At 39.1% G+C, this 20,461-nt stretch overlaps 1 protein-coding gene across 16 annotated transcripts in view; it reads right to left on the bottom strand.

The window, feature by feature from the left end:
• USP3 (ubiquitin specific peptidase 3) overlaps nt 1–20,461 on the bottom strand; it is an 88,689-nt gene that overhangs the window by 15,042 nt on the left and 53,186 nt on the right. For all 16 annotated transcript variants that reach the window (XR_013395154.1, XR_003730916.2, XR_013395155.1 and 13 more), the window contains 6 exons: nt 19,266–19,348; nt 17,505–17,618; nt 14,463–14,576; nt 8,902–9,048; nt 5,273–5,379; nt 5,023–5,103 (listed from right to left, as the gene is read on the bottom strand). Coding sequence is in view for 6 of the 16 variants with exons in the window: in XM_015142357.3 (XP_014997843.1) it covers nt 5,023–5,103; nt 5,273–5,379; nt 8,902–9,048; nt 14,463–14,576; nt 17,505–17,618; nt 19,266–19,348 (646 nt within the window). In the remaining 10 variants the exon portion in view is untranslated. The remainder of the gene's footprint in view (nt 1–5,022; nt 5,104–5,272; nt 5,380–8,901; nt 9,049–14,462; nt 14,577–17,504; nt 17,619–19,265; nt 19,349–20,461) is intronic.

Raw genomic sequence — 20,461 nt, 5'->3', positions numbered from 1 at the left:
TAATGATCATTTATATCTTACTCATGTACTCTGCCTAAGTCACCTTTTTCATATACGTCCAAATATTTGTCTCAAGTTTATCATCTCTTTTCCACTTTGTCTATGGTCTTTTACCATTGCTCAATTAAATTTATGAAGCATTTCCCATTATAGGTTCTGGCTTAGATTTCCCCTATGACAAGATCATAAAGATGCTTTCCTACAGTGTCCTGTGGTTTTATGTTTCATATTTAAATACTGAAACCTCAAATTAGGGAAAGGATATGAGGCAGGGAGGAAATCAGTGTTTTCCCAAATTAATTTTCATTAACACTAACACCATTTATTGCCTAATTTCTTATTCGTCCCACTGATTTGACATTCTTTGGCATATTGTAAATTTCCATAAATATTTTACATTAGCACCTGCTCTATATTCGTAGTGCTAGGACATTTCCTATCCCATTGCTATGTTTCTACCTTACTTTCATTTTAAAAACTTCTTTAACTCCTCTTGAGAATTTCTACTTACAGAGGAATTTTTTAATAAATTAGAATAGATGTAGGGAGTAATTTGGGAGAAAATGGACATTTCTGCAATATTGGGTCTTCCCATCCAAGAATATGATGTGGCTCTTTTTATTCAGGCTTTATCTGTCCTTTTATAATGTTTTACTAAAGTACTGCATATTCCTTATTAAATTTATTAAGTACTTTTGAGTTTTTATTGCTACTGTGAATAGATTATTCTGCTATGTACAGAAAATCAGCTGCCTTTTTGCCTAAACTTTTTAGCTCCATGTTTAGAACATATTTATCAAAGTATTACTTGTGTTTGATTTTTTTTAAATTGAGGGCTTCTAGAAAAGCAGGTGTCCTCCTGCCCAGTCTCAACTCTCCATGACAATAGTTAATATTTCTTGTAATTTTCCAACTGATTCTCCTGAAATATTCTAGGTATATAATCAGTCTGTCTGCAAATGTTAATAATTTGGTCATTCTTCTTCTATAATTTATTCTTATTTCTTTTCCTAGTTTATTGCCTTGTTTTTCCAGAAGACGTCTGAGCAGTATTTCAGTAGGTCTCTTGGCTGATTTCCGGCCTTAATGGAAAATCATCAGTGCTTCACCATTAACTGTGATGATCACTGATAGCTGTTAATAATTGTCATCAAGTTAACATTTCTATTCCTAATAAAAGTTTTTTCTTCTCTTTGTTTTTGAGACAGAGTCTCACTGTGTTGTCGAGGCTGGAGTGCAGTGGCACGATCTCGGCTCTCTGCAACCTCTGCCTCCCGGGTTCAAGCCATTATTCTGCCTCGGCCTCCCGAGGAGCTGGGACTACAGGCACATGCCACCATACGTGGCTAATTTTTGTATTTTTAGTAGAGATGGGGTTTCTCCACATTGGTCAGGGCTGGTCTCGAACTCCTAGCCTCAAGTGATCCACCCGCCTTGGCCTCCCAAAGTGCTGGGACTACACTGCGCCCACCCCTTTATTCTCCTTTTAATCAGTAATGGATTTGGGATTTTATCGGTATCTTATTTGGACATTTTTGGTTTTTTTTTTTTTGGAGACGGGGTCTCACTCTCTCACCCAGGCCTAAAGCACAGGAGCAGTGAAGGCTCAGTGCAGCCTCCAACTCCAGGGCTCAAGTGATCCTCCTTGCCTAAGCCTCTCAAGAAGCTGGGATTATAGGCATATACCACCATGCCCAATTAATTTTTCTTATTTAGAGACAGAGTCTCACTCTGTCACCAGGCTGGAGTGCGGTGGCACAATCTCGGCTCACTGCAAGCTCTGACTCCGTGGTTCAAGCTCTTCTGCTGCGTCAGCCTCCTGAATGAGTAGCTGGGATTACAGGCACTTGCCACCACGTCCAGCTAATTTTTGTATTTTTAGTAGAGACAGGGTTTCACCATGTTGGCCAGGATGGTCTCAATCTCCTGACCTCGTGATCAGCCTGCCTCGGCCTCCAAAAGTGCGGGGATTACAGGCGTGAGCCACCATGCCTGGCCTTCTTATTTTTGTTTGGTACAGACAGGGTCTCACTATGTTGCCCAGGCTGGTCTCAAACTCCTGGGATCAAGCAATGCTCCCATCTTAGCCTTCCAAAGTGCTGGGATTACAGGCATAAGCCACTATGCCCAGGCATTTGGCCTATTAGAGCATTTTCATTTGTTTTCACCTAATTATATTTCTAGTATTAAATCAGTCCTATTTGATCTCTGTATATTATTGTTTTAGTACACTACTGAGTTGTATTTGCTAACACTTTATTTAGAATTTTTCGATCTATAATATAAGTGAGATCAAGCTATATTTTCTTTTTCATGGTATCTTTGTCAGGTTTCAGAACTGGGGTTATTTAATGCCTTTTGCAATATGCATATTTTTAGTTAACTTCAAGTTATTTAAGTTATTTAAGATGGGTCTTTCTCACCATGACTTTTGCTTTTTAAAGGAAAACTAAGCTTAACAATTACAAATCCAAAAAGTACACAAGTAGTTCTTGTCAAGTGGACTCAAAACATGTAGAAGACTTACTAGGTAATCACAAGTCTCCATTTCCAGTAAATAAAGAAAGGTCTATGAGTTAAGTGAAGTCCATGACATTCTGGATGTCCAAGAGAAGTGCCCTTAATTGATAAGGGTGGTCAACAAAAACACAATGAGGAGGTACCAGACCCTGTCATGGACTTTTTAAAGCCAACAGTAAGCTCTTAAATAAAAATCAAGCCTGAGGATTCAAACAAAAGTCAGCTGATATTACAGGAAACGCTTTTCCGGCCAAACCCTAAACTACTTAGGATGGTCTGGGCCCCCTGAAGCTAACACCAATCACATCAGAGTTCAAGGATTCTGTGCCAAGGACAATACTCCCTGGGATGCAAGGCGGATGCCACTTGCCACTTTTGTTGTTTGGAGAATAATCGGCCATCTATAAGCTGTGTCATGCACTCTCCTCCTGGATGGGCTCAAGAATTGAGACTCTGCTTGGTATTCAAGTATTCTGGGATAAGTCGTAACTGAAATGTTACGAAAGTCAGTAAGAACCACATATAGAACCACCTCAGAATGAGGGAAACAACACAGAAGGAAGGAAAGAAGCCTAAACAAACTAGTGTCTCTGAGTCTTCTAGCCAAAGATCATCTGGATTTACTAAGTTTTGTTAAATATCAGAAAGTACTGTTCAGGCTGGGTGCGGTGGCTCATGCCTGTAATCCCAGCACTTTAGGAAGCCAAGGTGGGCGAACCACTTGAGGTTAGGAGTTGAAGACCAGCCTAGCCAACATGGCAAAACCTCGTCTCTACTAAAAATACAAAAATTAGCCAGGCGTGGTGGCATGCACCTGTAGTCCCAGCTACTCAGGAGGCTGAGCCAGGAGAATCGTTTGAACGTGGGAGGTGGAGCTTGCAGTGAGCCAAGATCGCACCACTGCACTCCAGCCTGGGCGACAGAGCAAGACTCAGTCTCAAAAAAAAAAAAACCACAAAAAAACAAAAAGTATTGTTCAGATATATATCCATGTATATATAGTGAGGAACAGTTTTTAAACTAATGTGATTAGTACTATTTTTACTGAAGAGTTTATAAAATGATATAGTTTGAGGCTAATTCCTTTAATTCTCACTGACTTCCACTGTAAATAACCAGGTATTTATGATTAAGTTAGCTTGTATTCACATGCCCTAGATATAAAGAGAAAATGTGTGATATTTGACAATATCAAGCATACTGTGAATTTTCTTAATCTCAAATAGGCCAAAAACAGTTTTGGAGCCACATACTATAGCCATATATTTTGCAGAGAAGTGGAGTGGGGCTTTTTCTTCTGTATTCCTGTTAAGGAGACAACACTGGTCGTGTAGGTAAGGAACAAACTAAGAGCATCCACAAAATGTTTCATATACAGAGTTGTTCCGGTTCCTTACTGGAGTGTAGTCTAGTCATCCCACGTATCATCTGATGGATTTCTAGAAACTACCTGAGCAACAGTGCTACAAGTGTCTGAGACCTCTGCTGCTTCTAACAAGCCAAATGCCTCACATTACACAGAATGCCAGTAACGCAGAGAAGCCTAGCCCTTCTCCAATAGAAAGTTTTATTTCCACTAGGATAATGTGATTCTAGAGTAGTGCTGTCTAACGCAGGAGCCCCCTACTAGCCCCTGTGGTTTCTGAGCACGTGTGGTTCAGGTGTAATTAAGCAACAGAATTTTAAATTTTAATTAATTTAATAGCTACATGACTCATGGTTATCATATTGGACAGTGCAGTTTTGCAATAAAAAAACCATCATGACAATACTCCCTAAAATAGAGAAAAGAGAATTACTTTTAGTGAACATACAAGTCAGAGTAGAAACTGTTAGCTTCAGTGTAGAGTTTCTGATAAAATACAGACTCGGCCCTCTTTTGTCTATCCTAGCTGCTTCTTTATATAACTAGCAAGAACAATTAGCCATTTTAATTGTGACCTGTGTGTACACTTATGGTCTACGATAAAATTTTAAGTAAGGTCTTCTGCCTTGATTACAGTAGCTAGTACTCATCAAGGAAAAAATATGTTCAAATCTCCCTAAATAAATGTGAATTTTAACAGTCTTAAAAGCAGGGCCTCAGGCTTAAGCAGCAGTTATATCATCCAGAGATTTCTCAAACTATTTGACAACAATACATAATACCGTAATTTATAAGACTCTGCTGAGTATTTTCTTCCTATAGATGCTAGTGGGATAACCACAGAATAACTTCTGTTTCATCTGGTCAGAAAAACTTCTGCTACAGACCTTCTATTTTAAAGTCAGTATTAAAAAGAAGAAAAAAATGCGAAATATTTTATGCTTCACACAATATTTTATGGCAGACATTCTTATTCAGTAACATTTTGGAGGGTAGGAAAAGACATTCAAGTTTGACTTTTAAGTTATAACACAGATTTATTAAGGATATTAACCACATAGCACATATAGATGAAGCTTATCAATCTATTCCATTATTTAAAGAAAAAATATTTTAGAACATTCAAGTATCTTTACCTCGTAATGAACAAACTGGTCCATTTTCTTGATTCTTAGAGCGCTTACTTCTGAACTGACTTGGAATATCTAATGAAAGGTCTTAAAAGGAGAGATAAGTAAATAAAGAGCTGTTAAAGGCATATATGTCTACTCAAAAATAATTTCACAAACTGATGTATTTCTAGATTTCTCTTTACACTTATTTTTTGAAGGAAACATTAAAATTATTTTAATAAAATATTATATAGCCACATGCCACATAACTTACCTAGGAATGGATCAAACTTTCTAGATTCTGTCCCACATATGAGGCAGTTAACCTCATTTTGGAGAATGCCTCCGAATATAGCCGTGACAACAGTAGATGCTCCATTTCTAAACAAAATCACCATATAGGAAAATATCTCAGTAAGAAGCCATCTCTTTGACACTTAAAAAACTACAAATATTTGTTAAAGCCCTACAGATGACTCCCTTTGAGGGAATATTTAAATCATTTATTTCTAAGTTAAAAAATAATGTAAAAATTTCAAAACCATAGACACATACTAAATAAAAGGTTTAAGCCACTGACCTCCCCCAATGCCTTCATCCAATCCCACTACTTTCCCCAAGAGTAACTAACACTGGCCATTTGCTATCATAACAGATCACATGCATGAGTCTGCACAGGGCGACATGACTCCTTCCATTCCCTCCCCAGGTTAGGCCTCAGAAGGAAGAAACTGCCTTGTATTGGAATCTTTGCAAGGCCTTTCATATTTCACAGGGAACTCTCACAATTACTTGACTTTGAACATCCTTGATCTGAGATAGTTTTAGAGTTTTTATACAGCCATCTGTCAGATTTGGGGAAAAGGAAGTAAAGGAATTTAATACAGATTTAGTAATTACTGCTGTAAGCAGGACTTCACAATTGAAAGTGCTGGATATTACTGTCAAAAACACTTTTTAAAAAGCTCAATACTGCAAATAATTTCCTTGTGGAGATGAAGAATATACTGTTTTAAGAACAATTTTCAAAACCATCTGCCCTAATGTTACTTAACCTTTTCATGCCTCTGCTCCATCAAATATAAAACAGGAATACAGAAGAGCACCCACCACAGAGGCCCAGTGTGGAGACGAGAGAGTTGTGTATGTGAAGTGCTTTTAGAAGAGTACTTACCAAAAATAAAGCACTTAAAGTGTTTGCCACTATTTTATTCGTATGAAGTCAGATTACACCTGCTTCTTGCTTTTATGTTTTTCCCTGAGTGTGTATCTTAAACAGGTACCTCATTCTTCCTGACAGCTACATGGTGTGTCAGAGTATGGACATACAACGGAAGCAAGAACCACCGAGGAAGTGTACCAGTGAGACCTGGAGTAGCAGGCACTTATTATAGCACTTACTACATGCAGGCTCCATTCCAAGCACATTCTTTCCATCTATTCAATCAATTAATCTTCACAACACATCAGAAAGGTAGCTACTGTTAGCCCCATGTTGTAGATGAGGACGCTGAGGTTAAGTTGGCCCAAGGTCATACAGCTGGCCTGGCCTGAATATCTGCTCTAACACGGCTCTTTCTCTTAATTTAACCAATATAGTATTAGTGGGTATTGAGGTAGTTTCAATTGTTTGCTATCATTAATAGTACTACATGTCTGTTAGCCTTCGTGCACTTATGGAGTTACCTGAGCCAATACACACTCTTTTTTGCTAACAGCAATATAATGTGGTTTCTGTCACTTGAATCAATTACTCCTAAAACACTGAACTGTATTTTCTAGGCCACTTTAAGTTAAACCTACTGCAATGATGACAAAACCTACTCAAACAATTCTATTTGAAAAGTCTGATTCCTTTTCTAGGAAAAGGCTTCATTCTTTTACTGGCAAAATAAATAGGCTGTAACTTTATTATTACTTTTTAAAGTATTGTTTGTAAGACATACTGTCTTAATAAGTTTTTTGTTTTTTGTTTTTTTTTTAAGATGGCACTGGGGAAGAAGCATTGGGAGCTGTAGGATCTAGTGGCCATTTCAGGTTTAGGTTTAATATCTGTGTCACTAAAAAAGTACATAGCAAAAAAAAAAAAAAAAATCCTGCTGAAAATGAAGGGACTCTAACTGACCCTTTCATGCTGATGTTCACTTACAAGGTTGCCTTTAATTAAAATGGAAACTGCTTCATTAAGAATTACATTTAGACTCAATGTAGTTCTTCCTTATAATCACTTCCTCTGAGAAATGGATACTAATCAAGTTTTTAGCTGCCTGACCTGTTTGACATTAAGTTTCATACATACCATGACTTAATATTCAAAATCAGTTTCATTTAGTATAACCACAAATGTTTAAATATTGAATACTTGGATAGGCTCTTATAATTCTAGGGTCCTTTAACTGGCACGAATGATTTTCTATGTACTATAAAAATCACATCTGCCACTTACTTCTTCCATGCCACCATTCTCACCTTCACCTTCAGTAGGGGTAGGTGTGTGTGTGCACAAGTCAACAAAGACATTACACAAGAGAACCTTTTTCTAGTTGTAGCAAATATTCTTAGATCCTGAAATGGCTTCTCCAATGCACTGAATGAAATCTGAATTTTTAATATTTGATAATGTTTGGTTTCTGTCCCTAACTCAGTAATGAAACTTGCAATTCCTAATCTTTAAAATGTCATGAAAAGGGATAGATTAATACTGAAAACTCATGAGGCACTAAAAGAACATTCTATGAGTATTACACAGTGTGATTCCACAGGGTGCCCCAGGCATCATGTAAAATCATAAAGACATATACCCTCTCACCTCACACAGCCTATCCATGATAGAGCCCATTTCAATATCCTTTGTGGATGAATATGCCATGATAAAATACAAAGCAATTTTTCATTTAATACTCTTTAATTTGGTGCTAGCAGGTAGAACAATTCTCCCAGGTCACAGGTCCTTCCCTTTCTATATTGTATTCTAATTGGAATCACAGCTACTAGGACCTAGAGGGACAATCATTTTGAGAAGTATGGCAATTCACATTGGTTGCCCTTTTCCAACACTGCTTGGTTAGCTATCAGCCTGCTTTGCCATTAAAAAGAAGTAGTCCTACTACGTCCGATTCATGGGCTGCCAGGCAATACTACAATGACACCTACATGTTACTTACTCTTTTCTTTCTTTTTGGGGGGAGTTTGTCTTCTTGTAAATCTCTCCCATGTAGCTCAATAGTGGTGAAACTTTTCAAAACATCTGAACAAAGGAGGCTACAACTGACCAAAATCCAGGCTAAAATAACAGTAAATCTTCCCTTCTTCAAGCAAAATAAGTGTTCTGATCTCAGTGTATGTTTGTGGGCTACTAGTACATGGGAAAGCAATCCAAAAAACTTCGTTTTATTCATATTGAGAAGCAAGAAAAACTTCTGAGAACTTACAAATGCCTCGACTTCATTAAAGAACAGATAAACTTTAGGAAAGTTCAAGTCCACAATGAAGCTTTAGGAAAGTTCACATTCGAAATGTTTTAAGCTTTTGTTTTTAGTGAACAAATATTATTTTTGTATATGAAAATTAAGTCTCCTGCCCATCATTCAATATATTTGGAGGAAATCTTTTAAATGCTAAACTGTACAAATATTGTACAAATATTTTCTGTTTTTTCAAGATTTAAAATAATCTACACCAAGTAATCACAGTCAGAACTAAATCAGGATGCAAATACAAGATGCCTCTGGTCCGGAAGCAAGAGGCATGTGCTAGTTCACTGGGTCACAAAGTTCAAGAGCACGAAAAGTTCCAGCAAATGTCTAGGAAACCCCTCCATCTTCTGTTATAAATCCAACACACAGTTAACACCAACAGAAATGTCTGAGGCCTTCCTAAAATCAGAAGGAAACGAAATCTTACATGCAACACTTGTTACTTGCAGATAGAGTAGAATTCTCCTGCAGAATTGCTGAGCGGGAAACACCATTGAAACCGCCCTGGAGTTCCAAGTGTAGGTGGTCCAAAAGGTAGCGCATGAATTCATGGGCGTCTTGCTGTTGATAGCCCCTAAAGCAAACAGAAACGGTCACTTACAAGGCTGGGGGGAAGGGCTCTGTGTGCCCAGTCACACCAGCAAGAGGCCAAGGCGTGGGAAAGGACGGCAGCCCCATGCTCACAAGCACAGCGAGGTTTCCTCACCTTCACGCCCGCAAGCTCTACAGGTAACAGAATTTCTCTTCAAGAATGAATTCTGCTTAAAGATAGGTTTGAAAACCAAAAAATATTAGAGCTAATTGGACTTGCAATGATCTCCTCACTTCAGAGGTGAGGAAATTGTGGAGGTGGGGGGGCGGTATGTGACTTCCCCAAAGTCCTACAGCAAGAGAGTAACAGAGATGGGACTACACCTGTGTTTCCTGGTGGACTCTGACTCTTCTCCCTGCCCACATAACCTCTCTAGAAGATGCTCCAATGTCACAGCTTCATCTCTTACCCTCACTAGAAAATCAGGTGTGAACCACTACTATAAGAAAGGAGAATTTAAAATTATTAATGACTCCTTAGATTGAAAGATACTAATTTTTAAACACTGGCTGAAAGGAAGAAAAACTTCACTGAAAGAGTTAAAGATGTCTAACCTTCTCTACCTGCATCCTAACTTCTGACTTAAGACATCTTTTAAATAAATAAATACTTTTAAAAAATGCATTGGCTCACATACAGTTATGCTCTATCCTAAAACTTGAATTTATATAACAACATATTCTTAGGTTACTTCTTACAGTATAGTCAGACAGGAAACTATATGAAATTCTTATACGAATACAGATCAATGACAGAACAGGAATGAAGGCAGACAAAATGAAACTGGTACAGGTGGAAGGTCTGGGAAGTTACTTGGATAAAATAAAGCAAGCATTGTTATATAAAGTACTTTTATAAAACTAAAATAAAAAAGACTTCCGTCTACATTTTGCCAGCATGGAAGGTTCTCTTTAATCTAAATCATTAAGTTTTTCTGGCCTGGTCTTAAGATTCAAAACTCCCGCTACTCTTCCAGGCAGTGGTTCCACAAACAAAATTTCTTCCAACCAGAGTTTCTGTCAATATATATTCTCCCCCTTTCCTGGAAATTCTAAATTATGAAAACAATCTCCCTAATAAATGGAACTGTGGAACTTAAAGTCAGAAGTTACTCTGGCATTTCACTATAGCTTTTTCTAAACTATCTGGCAACTAAATTTCAATATATATGTTCAAGTACTTCTTCTAAGGCTCATCAGTAAAAATGTTACTTTGCACCTGCTTGAGTGTGAAAAGCAGACGTTCCAAATAAAGAAAGTAACATCTCAGAATACAGACACATAAAAGGACTCATGTGATCCCACCACATACTTAACTGTGACGTGCCTGCACGTTACTGACTATTCTATGTCTTGGCAGTGCCAGTATATAATCTGTATATATTGTATGTAGAAACAGACATACATATGTATCATCTAAAATACCTAAGATACATTAGAATTTTAGGTTCTGCTCATATTTAAAATATCCTTGACATTAAAAAAAGAATTATAAAGTTGTTGTTTTGGCCAAAATATCTGCAAATAAGTTAAATGTATTCCTAACTCGGTATTTGGCAGCAATCATGACTGAATTTCCTCAAAACAAAAACACCAGAAAACAAAATGACAAAAATGAACACAAATGAACTTGTGTTTACAAACACACACACTAATACAAAAGCAAAATTCTTGGCTACAAGAATGAAAATGGTTTAGATATAAAATATCAACAGCATAGTATTTTAAAATATTTTTACAAATATCCCAAAAAGACTATTGTCAAATAAAACTTTAAAGTATCACACGTGGCCAGGCATGGTGGGTCACGACTGTAATCCCAGCACTTTGGGAGGCCAAGGTAGGTGGATCACGAGGTCAGGAGTTCGAGACCAGCCTGGCCGACATAGTGAAACCCCATCTCTATTAAAAATACAAAAAAATTAGCTAGGCATGGTGGCACGTGCCTGTAATCCCAGCTACTTGGGAGGCTGAGGCAGGAGAATCACTTGAACCCAGGAGGCAGAGGCTGCAGTAAGCCCACATCATGCCACTGACTCCAGTCTGGGCTACAAAGAGGGACTCAAAACAAACAGCATCACATGCAAAGATCTATTTTTTGTCTACAAAAATCCTTTACATTGTCTATAAACCTGAGAAAAGCAAGCAAACATAAGAATTATGTTTCAATGCTTATGCATCATTTTAAAACAGTAATTATAACAATAACTGATTAAAAAAATAAAGTTCCATCTTGGGAAGTCAAGGCAAATATATTAAATCAGACTGTACAAAAAGACCTGATTTGAATCATCAAGAGAGTTTCCTGAAGAGTGTTAGCTTTAACCGGGACCCTAGACAAAGAGATAGGGACCACAAGCAAATGCTGTGGGCAGAAGCACGTGACACAAGACAGCAAAGCAGCAAGACAGAGCTGTGTTAAGAAAAGCAAGGAGTGACAAAGTCAAGCAAAAAAGACTATCAAAATTACAGAAGCACATTTGCTTGAGCCTAGCACTTTCTCTCTTAGATACCTGCACGTGTATGTAAAAGACTACTCACTGTAGCACTGTTTAGAACAGCAAAGACTAGAAACAGTCCATAGAGCCACTGGGAGGGACTTGGACACAAATGATGATAGAACTAGAAAATGGTCTGAGGAAGCTGTTTGTATACTAGTATGAATCATCTTAAAGGAGGGAAAAACATGATACATCACCAATTACGTTAAAAATTCCATAAACACACACACACACACACACACACACACACACACACACACACTTGCCTGGATATGTACACACAATATCTGAAAGGATACAGAAAACTCTAGTAACTATGGTTGCTTCCAGAAAACAGAATGAATGGCTAGAGAACAGAATAAAACATTCACTGCATATTCTTTTGTTACCTTTTGAATTCTGAACCACATATGTTTTTGCCTATTTAAAAAAATACACTTTAAAGTATTTTTATGAAAAGCAAAAGGATAGAAAGAGCTGAATACACTGAGAAATCAAAAGAAGTGTGGTAAGTACACATGTATATTGGAAAAGGTCAAAACTTCAAGAAAATTTTCCCTGCTAGGTAACTGGCTTTTAGTTTCAGTGGGGAAAAAAGAATAGGCTTAATGATTTCTCTTTCCAAAGCTGCTGATTACATTGAGGGTGTGTGTTTTGGGGGTGTGTGTATGTATATATATTTGTGTATTTAATAGATGAAAGTTGTTTCTACTTCTACATGCATGTTTGTATTTCAGAGTCCTCATATTTCATCCCAAAGGCATCAAGTTCGCTAGACACTGTCATGTGTTAACCAAGGAAAATGGGCTTTTTAAACCTAAAAAACATTCCTTTGGGATTATAAATAAACATAAATCAAGATTCATGCACTTACACACAGGCATGCTATAAGAATCTGACCTGCATACCTCGTAGAGTAAGAGCTGTAAAAAGCAAGCCCCACCTCCCTGCCTCACACCTGGGCATTGTGCAGTGACCCTGCACTAAAGCTTTATCCATGTTATAATCTCAAGATCCAGATCTGACCAAGAGAAAAATTGTTCTTTGATTATATAAAAATGGGGAACAATCTCAATTATTGCAGAACTAAGAGCAAGCCCAGCTAAAGAGTACAAAAGCACCCTATTCTCATCAGCCATTAAAGAAATTTAAGAGTTCATGATATCTGAAATCTTCCCCAGACACTCCACATGCTAAATTCCTCAGCCTGGTTTCCTTATTCCTTCATCAGTAGGAATATTCCAATATGAAAATTAAACAGCTAAAAACTAAATCATGCTCACAGTTGGGCTACAGAAGCTAGAAAGGACAGAGATGTGGAAAGATGTACAGGAAAAGCAGATTTCTACTGTATAAAATATGATAATGTTTCTAAGCTTTCAAGAATGAAGGATCTTGGTCACCATGGGGATCAAGAAAACAGTATCAAATTAGTTAATGGGCCTCGTTCAAGGTATGTGGGCAAATCACTGTCAATACATCTATTATTTGCCAACTCCACAAACACCTGGACTCTAATTTTGGTCATTACCCTACTAGACGCATAAGCTTAAACAAGTTGCTTCTCCTTTCTGTCTCAGTTTTGTCTCCTCTAAAATGGGGGCAATATTTCCTACCTTGACTGGAATTGTGTTCTTGCTTGTTTTTTAATGAAGACCAGATATAAAATACCCAGTGGGTGGCACACAGCAGGCATTCAATAAATGGAAACTATTATTATGTAATAATAAAACACAAAGACTAAACCTCTATCAAGAGTCTACCAGGTGATTATGTTAGAATTTTTTTTTTATTAGGTCCAGACTTGACTAGTGGTAACTTAACTGTCATTCCTACCTTTCATACTTAGAGTCAAGACATTCTCAAATTCTTATGTCTTTCCTGAGAGGAGATCTAAATGGTATGATACATAAAAGGAGTTTCTTTCAAAACAAAGACTACGGTTAACTCGAGTTACTCACGTCAGATCCTTAAGGCTAGACTCTTTAGCAAGGCAACAATTTAAAGTCCTTTGAAGTTAATTACCTTTTAAATATATCTCTATATTAACAATACATCTTTTTAGGCAATAGAGCAAGAAAGATCGCTAAGTTTACTACAGCATGGTGTTTTTTTGTTTTGTTTTGTTTTTTAAAAAGGAGAAGGGATGTACATTAGGTGCCAAAATTGTAACTAGTAAGAACCATGACTTGCTTCAGAAGGGTAAAACGGGCAGAAGGTGGCCAAGGCTGCTGTCAAACACCTGCAGTGCCTCAAAGCTGCCATCATCTGAATCCCTACAGGGATGACAGGCCTACGAGAAGAGGCAGGAGACTCCTCTAATAGCTAGGTGTACAGCAGAGGTGTATTTTGCTCAAGCGAGGCGAGACAGAAAGCATGGGCACCACAGCAGCTCTCTGGCCACACCAGGATGTGGCACAGCCGCCTTCTAGAGAGTGCGTCCCAGGCCCTTGACAACAGCCTTCCCAGAGCTTCCAAACTCAGTTCCAAACAGTTCATATAATACCATGCACTTCTACTGATCATACTAATTTTTTTAGCTGGAGTAACAAGACAGTGTGTGATTGTAATTATTCTATGTTGTGAAAGGATTAAGGAAATTTTGTCCAGTATCTTTTCCTAGTGCACATAAGTTATTTATAAGGGCTTTATGTTTATAGCAACAAAATACCCCACCTCTTGTTAAAGACATTTCTACAGTCTATTATTTAAATAAACACATTTGTTTAGTCAGATGTATTCGATTTCTACTCTTCTTCTTAAAAAGAAAAAACACCAAACTAGCGTTAAGTATTTAGAATATTTAGAATAAAACCACTTCATTAGGAATTATTTCAGGAACAGTATAGACACTAATATTAATGTTTTAAAATACCTTTCTTTAAATAATACTTACCTAAAGTTTGGCATAATCTTCCAAACAACATAAAATAAGGACTCTGGGCTAAATGCAGTCTGGCTGCCTTGCCATAAAGCACAGAGTGTCTTTCTAAACTCTTCTACCAAAGACCTGCAAAAGAGGAAAGGACAGTGCCCTCAGCTTAGTGAGAGGCTACAATTCCAACACAGCATCCACTCGTCTAAAACGCATAACACATACAAAATGAACACTTAAAAAGGATTTGGTCTTTTCTGAAGAAAGTCTGAAAGATAAATAAGAGCATCTCAAAAACCCACATAAATAGCAGTAATTCTGACAAAGCTAATTTGTAACCATATGGTTAACTCTGAGTGTGCCAATGCACCACCGTATTTCTACACTCTGAGTTAAACCATGCAAGCAAACAATACAGCACTGGGTGAGTTATAGGCCAAATTACTTAAGAATGTACGTTTTCAAAATGCAAAACAAGCATTCAGCTCTCTTTCTCCCCCTCCTGCCTTGTCCTTCTTGCCACTCACTAGCACCCTCAGACTCCAGCCTGTGTCACAAACCTTCACCACTCGGCTTTCCACCAGTGACCCTCAACTCCAAAAGTCAGATTTTCTCATGACTATTTTTACGTAAACTTCTCCAGTTTCCAGCAGGAATTTTCTGCTGGAGATCCTGTCACTTTCACCTCTATGTGCACTGACCTGCTCCAGCATCTACTGCTCTCTGTACACCCTCCTATCACCCAATATCCACACTCTTCTTCTCGCATAGGAATAGAACTCTCATTTTTTTCCTGGGCATATAAACTCTCAAAATAAAAAATTGAGTGTGTCCAAATTCTGGGAAATGTCTTAAAAAGAAGAGTAGTCCTATATTAATCCTTTCCTTCTTCCTGCTAGGAATGGGGACGGAGTTGGGGAGCCCCAGCACCATGGTGGACTATGTGGATGGATAGGGCCTCTGGAGGTTGGTGGAACAGAAAGCCAGGAGGAGCCGGATGGCTTTGTCAAACTACCCTGGACAGACAGCCTCTGACTTTTATGTGAGGAAACAAACCATGGATGTTTAAGTCACTTAACTCTGGTTTTCTACACCTGTGGCTAAACTGATCCAACTCAACTTCAACTTCCATAGCTGTCAATATAAGCACCATATTTTTGGATACTTGATTGATATCCCAGAGAATCTCAGTATCTTCTTTCTCAACCCTCACGATCACGTAGGACCCTGGAATACAAATCATGTTTTTGACTTCCTAATACTTGAACCCTCTTCCTATGTTTGAGAATCCCCACTTTAAGAGTTTGCCTCCCACTTCTAAAGCTAAATAGCCAGACACTTGCCTTCTCAGGCTCCCTTGCAGTCAGAGCACAGGTACATAGCCTGTGACACAAAGAAGTGACACATAGTGACACAAAGAAGAAGGGACGGCACCAAATCCTCTCTGGTAGCAGTGGGGACAAAGAGCACCATCCGGAGTGCAGGGCAGCAGCATGGCCGTGTCCGCCAGCACCCATCTCCAGCAGTGCTGGCAACAGGAACTCTGCTGCTGCGCTGGGCACCAGAGGCAGTGGCGGCCTTACAGGACAGTTCTGTGGGGTGACTGTGACTGCAGTGCTGCTGCCTCGGACTCCAGACCTGATTTTTCACTCACCCATTATGATTAGCTCACCAATATCCCTGCAGTAAATTCCTTTTCTGCCTAAATCAGCCAAAGGCAATTTCTGCAGTCTGAAACTCAACCCTGCATGACACGAATACATCAAGTACTATGTTAATTCTTCTCTTAACTCATACACATGTATTTTTTCTGCTGTTTCACTGCTGTCCCCTCTGACCTGATTACTGTAGAGTGCAAAGCCTCCTTGAAAGTAGGCACTTTCAACTCATCCTAGATGCTGCTCAACTCATCCCAGATGCTGCTGTGAAGGAAACTCCCTTCAAACACCACTTGTAGTGATGTCATTCCAGCCCTGCTCCACGCCTGGCTTCCCAGTTTCCCTGCACTGTGACTCTGGCCCTGCTGCCCATCATTCTGACATGTTGAGTCCTACTCTCCCTCAGCCACCAAGGCAGGACAGTGTCAAATCACAGGATGGTCCCTCAGAATGAGTAAGAATGGGAGTGTGTGGAAGTGGAGGAGCAGACAGAGAAAACATTAAATACATAAGGAGTATGAGCCACAGTCCTTCTGAAAAAAGAGCTGTAAAATAAGACACGAAAAATGTACCCCCTACAATTGTCATAATGATAGATCTTCTGAACCACAAATAACGGAGGTCTACACCAAATAAGGATACAGGACTGGTTCTTAATGAGCACTTGTCTGTTTTTCCCCCTCTCTATATCAACCAAAAATTGACTTTATTCCCCCACAACTAGTTTGTTGACTACAAATTAATTTCAGTATCCAAGACAGGATTACCTAATACTGTGAGACAAATCAGTTCACAGGGACTAATAAGATTCATCGTTGCCTACTCGTAGAACTGCATTTCACATCTAGATGCCAATTCTCCAATGCCCAAATCTGCAGTCAATAAGCAGAATGCTAAATTTATCCCTCCTGTTATGGTAAATAAAAGAATCCCAATAAGGTTTGTTTTTTTTTTTTTTTTTTTGAGATGGCATCTCGCTCTGTCACCCAGGCTGGAGTGCAGTGGCGTGATCTCGGCTTACTGCAAGCTCCGCCTCTTGGGTTAAAGCAATTCTCCCACCTCAGCCTCCTGAGTAGCTGGGACTACAGGCGCCCGCCACTACGCCCAGCTAATTTTTGTATATTTAGTAGAGATGGGGTTTCACCATGTTGACCAGGCTGGTCTTGACTGACCTCAAGTGATCCACCCACCTCAGCCTCCCAAAGTGCTGGGATTACAGGTGTGAGCCACCATGCCCAGCCGGAATTCCAACAATTATTAAGATTGCCAGCTAGATACTTAAACACAATTTTCAGAAGATTTTTTAAGGCATGTGCCTGTGAGCTCACATAATATAATGGAAACCACCAGTGAGAGTAATTTGTTTTGTAACTCAAAGCCAAAAGGACATATTCTTGCAACTCACACATTGTTATCCCCTTGGCTCCTGGTGTGGTATGTCCGCCTTCCTGCTGTTTTCCCATTCCTTAACTCCACAGCGGGCAGTTCTTTGAAATAACAGCAAAACTGCTCAATGTTACTATTTTAAAAGGAAGGGAAAAATATTGTAAAAAGAAAAGAATAGGACTGTAAAGAAAGTTGATGAAGCCTACATATACATTTTGAAACTGCAATTTTTCAATTGTCTCATTTAAATTGTATTCAATGCAATCTCTTGCATTCAGTTTCTTCATTATGATTCTTCCTTCTAAGAAAATAGTATAGACAGATGACTTTGTAAAAAACAAAAACAAAAAAGAACTGAAAACAAAATCCCTTTTCAAAACAATCCCCAATTTTCCCTCCAGTTATAGGAGTCACCATTTCTTTCTTTACAGTTGCTTGTTTCCAGGTATTCAGTAATTTCCTCAAATAAAAACAAACCATGAAGCTGACCATATTATTTTGATACACTGTACAGAATCATAAGGAGAATTCGGTAGTAACTATAATTTCCTCTTTGAGCAAGAAGAGGTAAGCTGAGAGGCAGTGCCTTCCCGGAGAGATCAAACATGCCTTCCGCTTCTTATCAGCAGTGTCACCTTGGGAAGGTCATTTATTCTAGCCTTTGATGTCTCATTAAAATCTAAAAGTATGCAACTTTCAAAATAATTTATTCTACAAAACTTAGATCAGCCTTGTTGACTATTTTATTTTTACTACTTGTCTCATATTTTGAAGACATCTCATCTTATGACCTAACCCATTTATGCCTAGTGTTCCATTACTGGAATGCTAAGTTTCTGGGAGTTATTTATATCTTACTGCTCAGGGTCATCGACAAGGTCTGGTTTTTCATACAAAAAAAATTGCAACTTCTGGCATAAATGGGTTAAGACTCAACTAATGACTGAAATAAGCTCTTTGAACAAGGTTCTCTGTAATCCAGGGTCTGCAAACTGTGGCCCACAGGCCAAATCTAGCCCTCCACCACGCAGCTCTTAAAGCGAGTTTTACATTTTTAAAGTGTTGTTTTATTTAATTAATTAATTTATTTATTTTGGAGGCAGAGTCTCACTTTGTCACCCAGGCTGGAGTGTAGTGGCACCATCTTGGCTCACTGCAACCTCCACCTCCTGGGTTCAATCGATTCTCCTGCCTCAGCCTCCCAAGTAGCTGGGCCTAGAGGCACACGCCACCACGCCCAGCTAATTTTTGTATTTTCAGTAGAGACGGGGTTTCACTATGTTGGCCAGGCTGGTCTAGAACTCCTGACTTCAGGTGATCTGCCCTCCTCAGCCTCCAAAAGTGCTGGGATTACAGGCATGAGCCACTGCATCCGGCCCTAAAGTGCTGTTTTAATAAAGGGCAGGGTGGTGGGGGAATATATGAGAGAGACTGTAGCCTGAAATACTAAAATGTTTACTATCAGGCCTTTCACAGAAAAAGTTTGCTGACCTCAGTTCCAGCCTATTCAAGAAGCAACCGGAAATAACCGCAAACAACTATTCACTGCCGGACACTGCTGTAAGTATGTTAGACAAATTACATTATTTAATCTTCCCAACTACTCCATGAGGTAGGAACTACTGTCCCCACTTTTACTGATGAGGAAATGAAGGCACAGGAAATTAAGGTATCTTGCCCCAAACCATATGACTAGAGTTAGTGGTAGACAAGATAGGAAGCCAGAGCCGTTGCTCTTAACCTTTAATGTCAGACGCTTAAGCTCTGACTGCAGCATTACCTGAGTGACTGAAGGATGGCGTTCATGAAACACGTGTTCCCCAAATTCCGAAGGCCTGTGGCACAAATGGCAGTGGTGCTTCCCTGTAAGTGGTGCAAGAAGAGGCCATCAGTAATGCCAAGGAAAGGCCAACTGTTTCAAACATCAAAGCTAAGGCAAGGCCTCTGAAACTCTAGCACCAAGCCAATTTGGAATTGGTCCTTTTCTGTCCAATGAATATTTGAAACAAACTAGTCTCTGTATAAATGTCTGGATATTTTTAGAAGGCTGTTTCTGATCCTGGGGTTGTTCTAAAAGGAAGTATTTTATTGAAAGCTTATGAAGAAATCACCATTAATGAGTACCATGGAGTACACAATGCAAAAAACAGGAAATCCTTAAAATAACATTTAAGATTTAATGCCTTTTTAAGATTCTATAAAAACTAAGAAAAATGGAAAAATATAAATATATATGCCCCAAGTATTTTTGTCCCCAAACTTGTAACTCTAAGCCATATATAAATGACCAACACGCATTTTCCTAACAATGGGATATTAATCTTGAAAAGCTGCCTGAGGCCAGGCACCTCACCCCTGTGATCCCATCACTTTGGGAGGCTGAGGTGGGCGGATCACCTGAGGTCAGAAATTCAAGACCGGCCTGGCCAACATGGGGAAACTCTGTCTCTACTAAAAATACAAAAAGGCCAGGTGTGGTGGCTCATGCCTGTAATCCTAGCACTGTGGGAGGCTGAGGTGGGTGATCTGCCTGAGCTCAGGAGTTCAAGACCAGCCTGGGCAACACGGTGAAACTCTGTCTCTACTAAAATAGAAAAAATTAGCCGGGCGTGGCGTGCACCCATAATCCCAGCTACTCGGGAGGTTGGGGCAGGAGAACTGCTTGAACCCAGGAGGCTGAGGTTGCAATGAGCCAAGATCATGCCACTGCACTCCAGCCTGGGTGATAAGAGTGAGACTCCGTCTCAAAAAAGAATATATAAAAATAAAAATACAAAAATTAGCCAGGCGCGGTGGTGTGCACCTGTAGTCCCACCTACTTGGGAGGCGGAGGCTGTGGCAGGAGAATCACTTGAACCTGGGAGGTGGAGGTTCCGGTGAGCCCAGAATGCGCCACTGTACTCCAGCCTGGGCTAAAGAGCAGGACTCCGTCTCAAAAAAAGGAAAAGCTGCCTGAACCTAAAGACTTAGTCTTAA

The sequence above is a fragment of the Macaca mulatta genome, chromosome 7 (assembly GCF_049350105.2).
Source record: "Macaca mulatta isolate MMU2019108-1 chromosome 7, T2T-MMU8v2.0, whole genome shotgun sequence".
In the NCBI taxonomy this organism is placed as follows: Eukaryota; Metazoa; Chordata; class Mammalia; order Primates; family Cercopithecidae; genus Macaca; species Macaca mulatta.
Note: the sequence above shows the minus strand (reverse complement) of the source record. Positions and strands in the feature narration are given on the sequence as shown.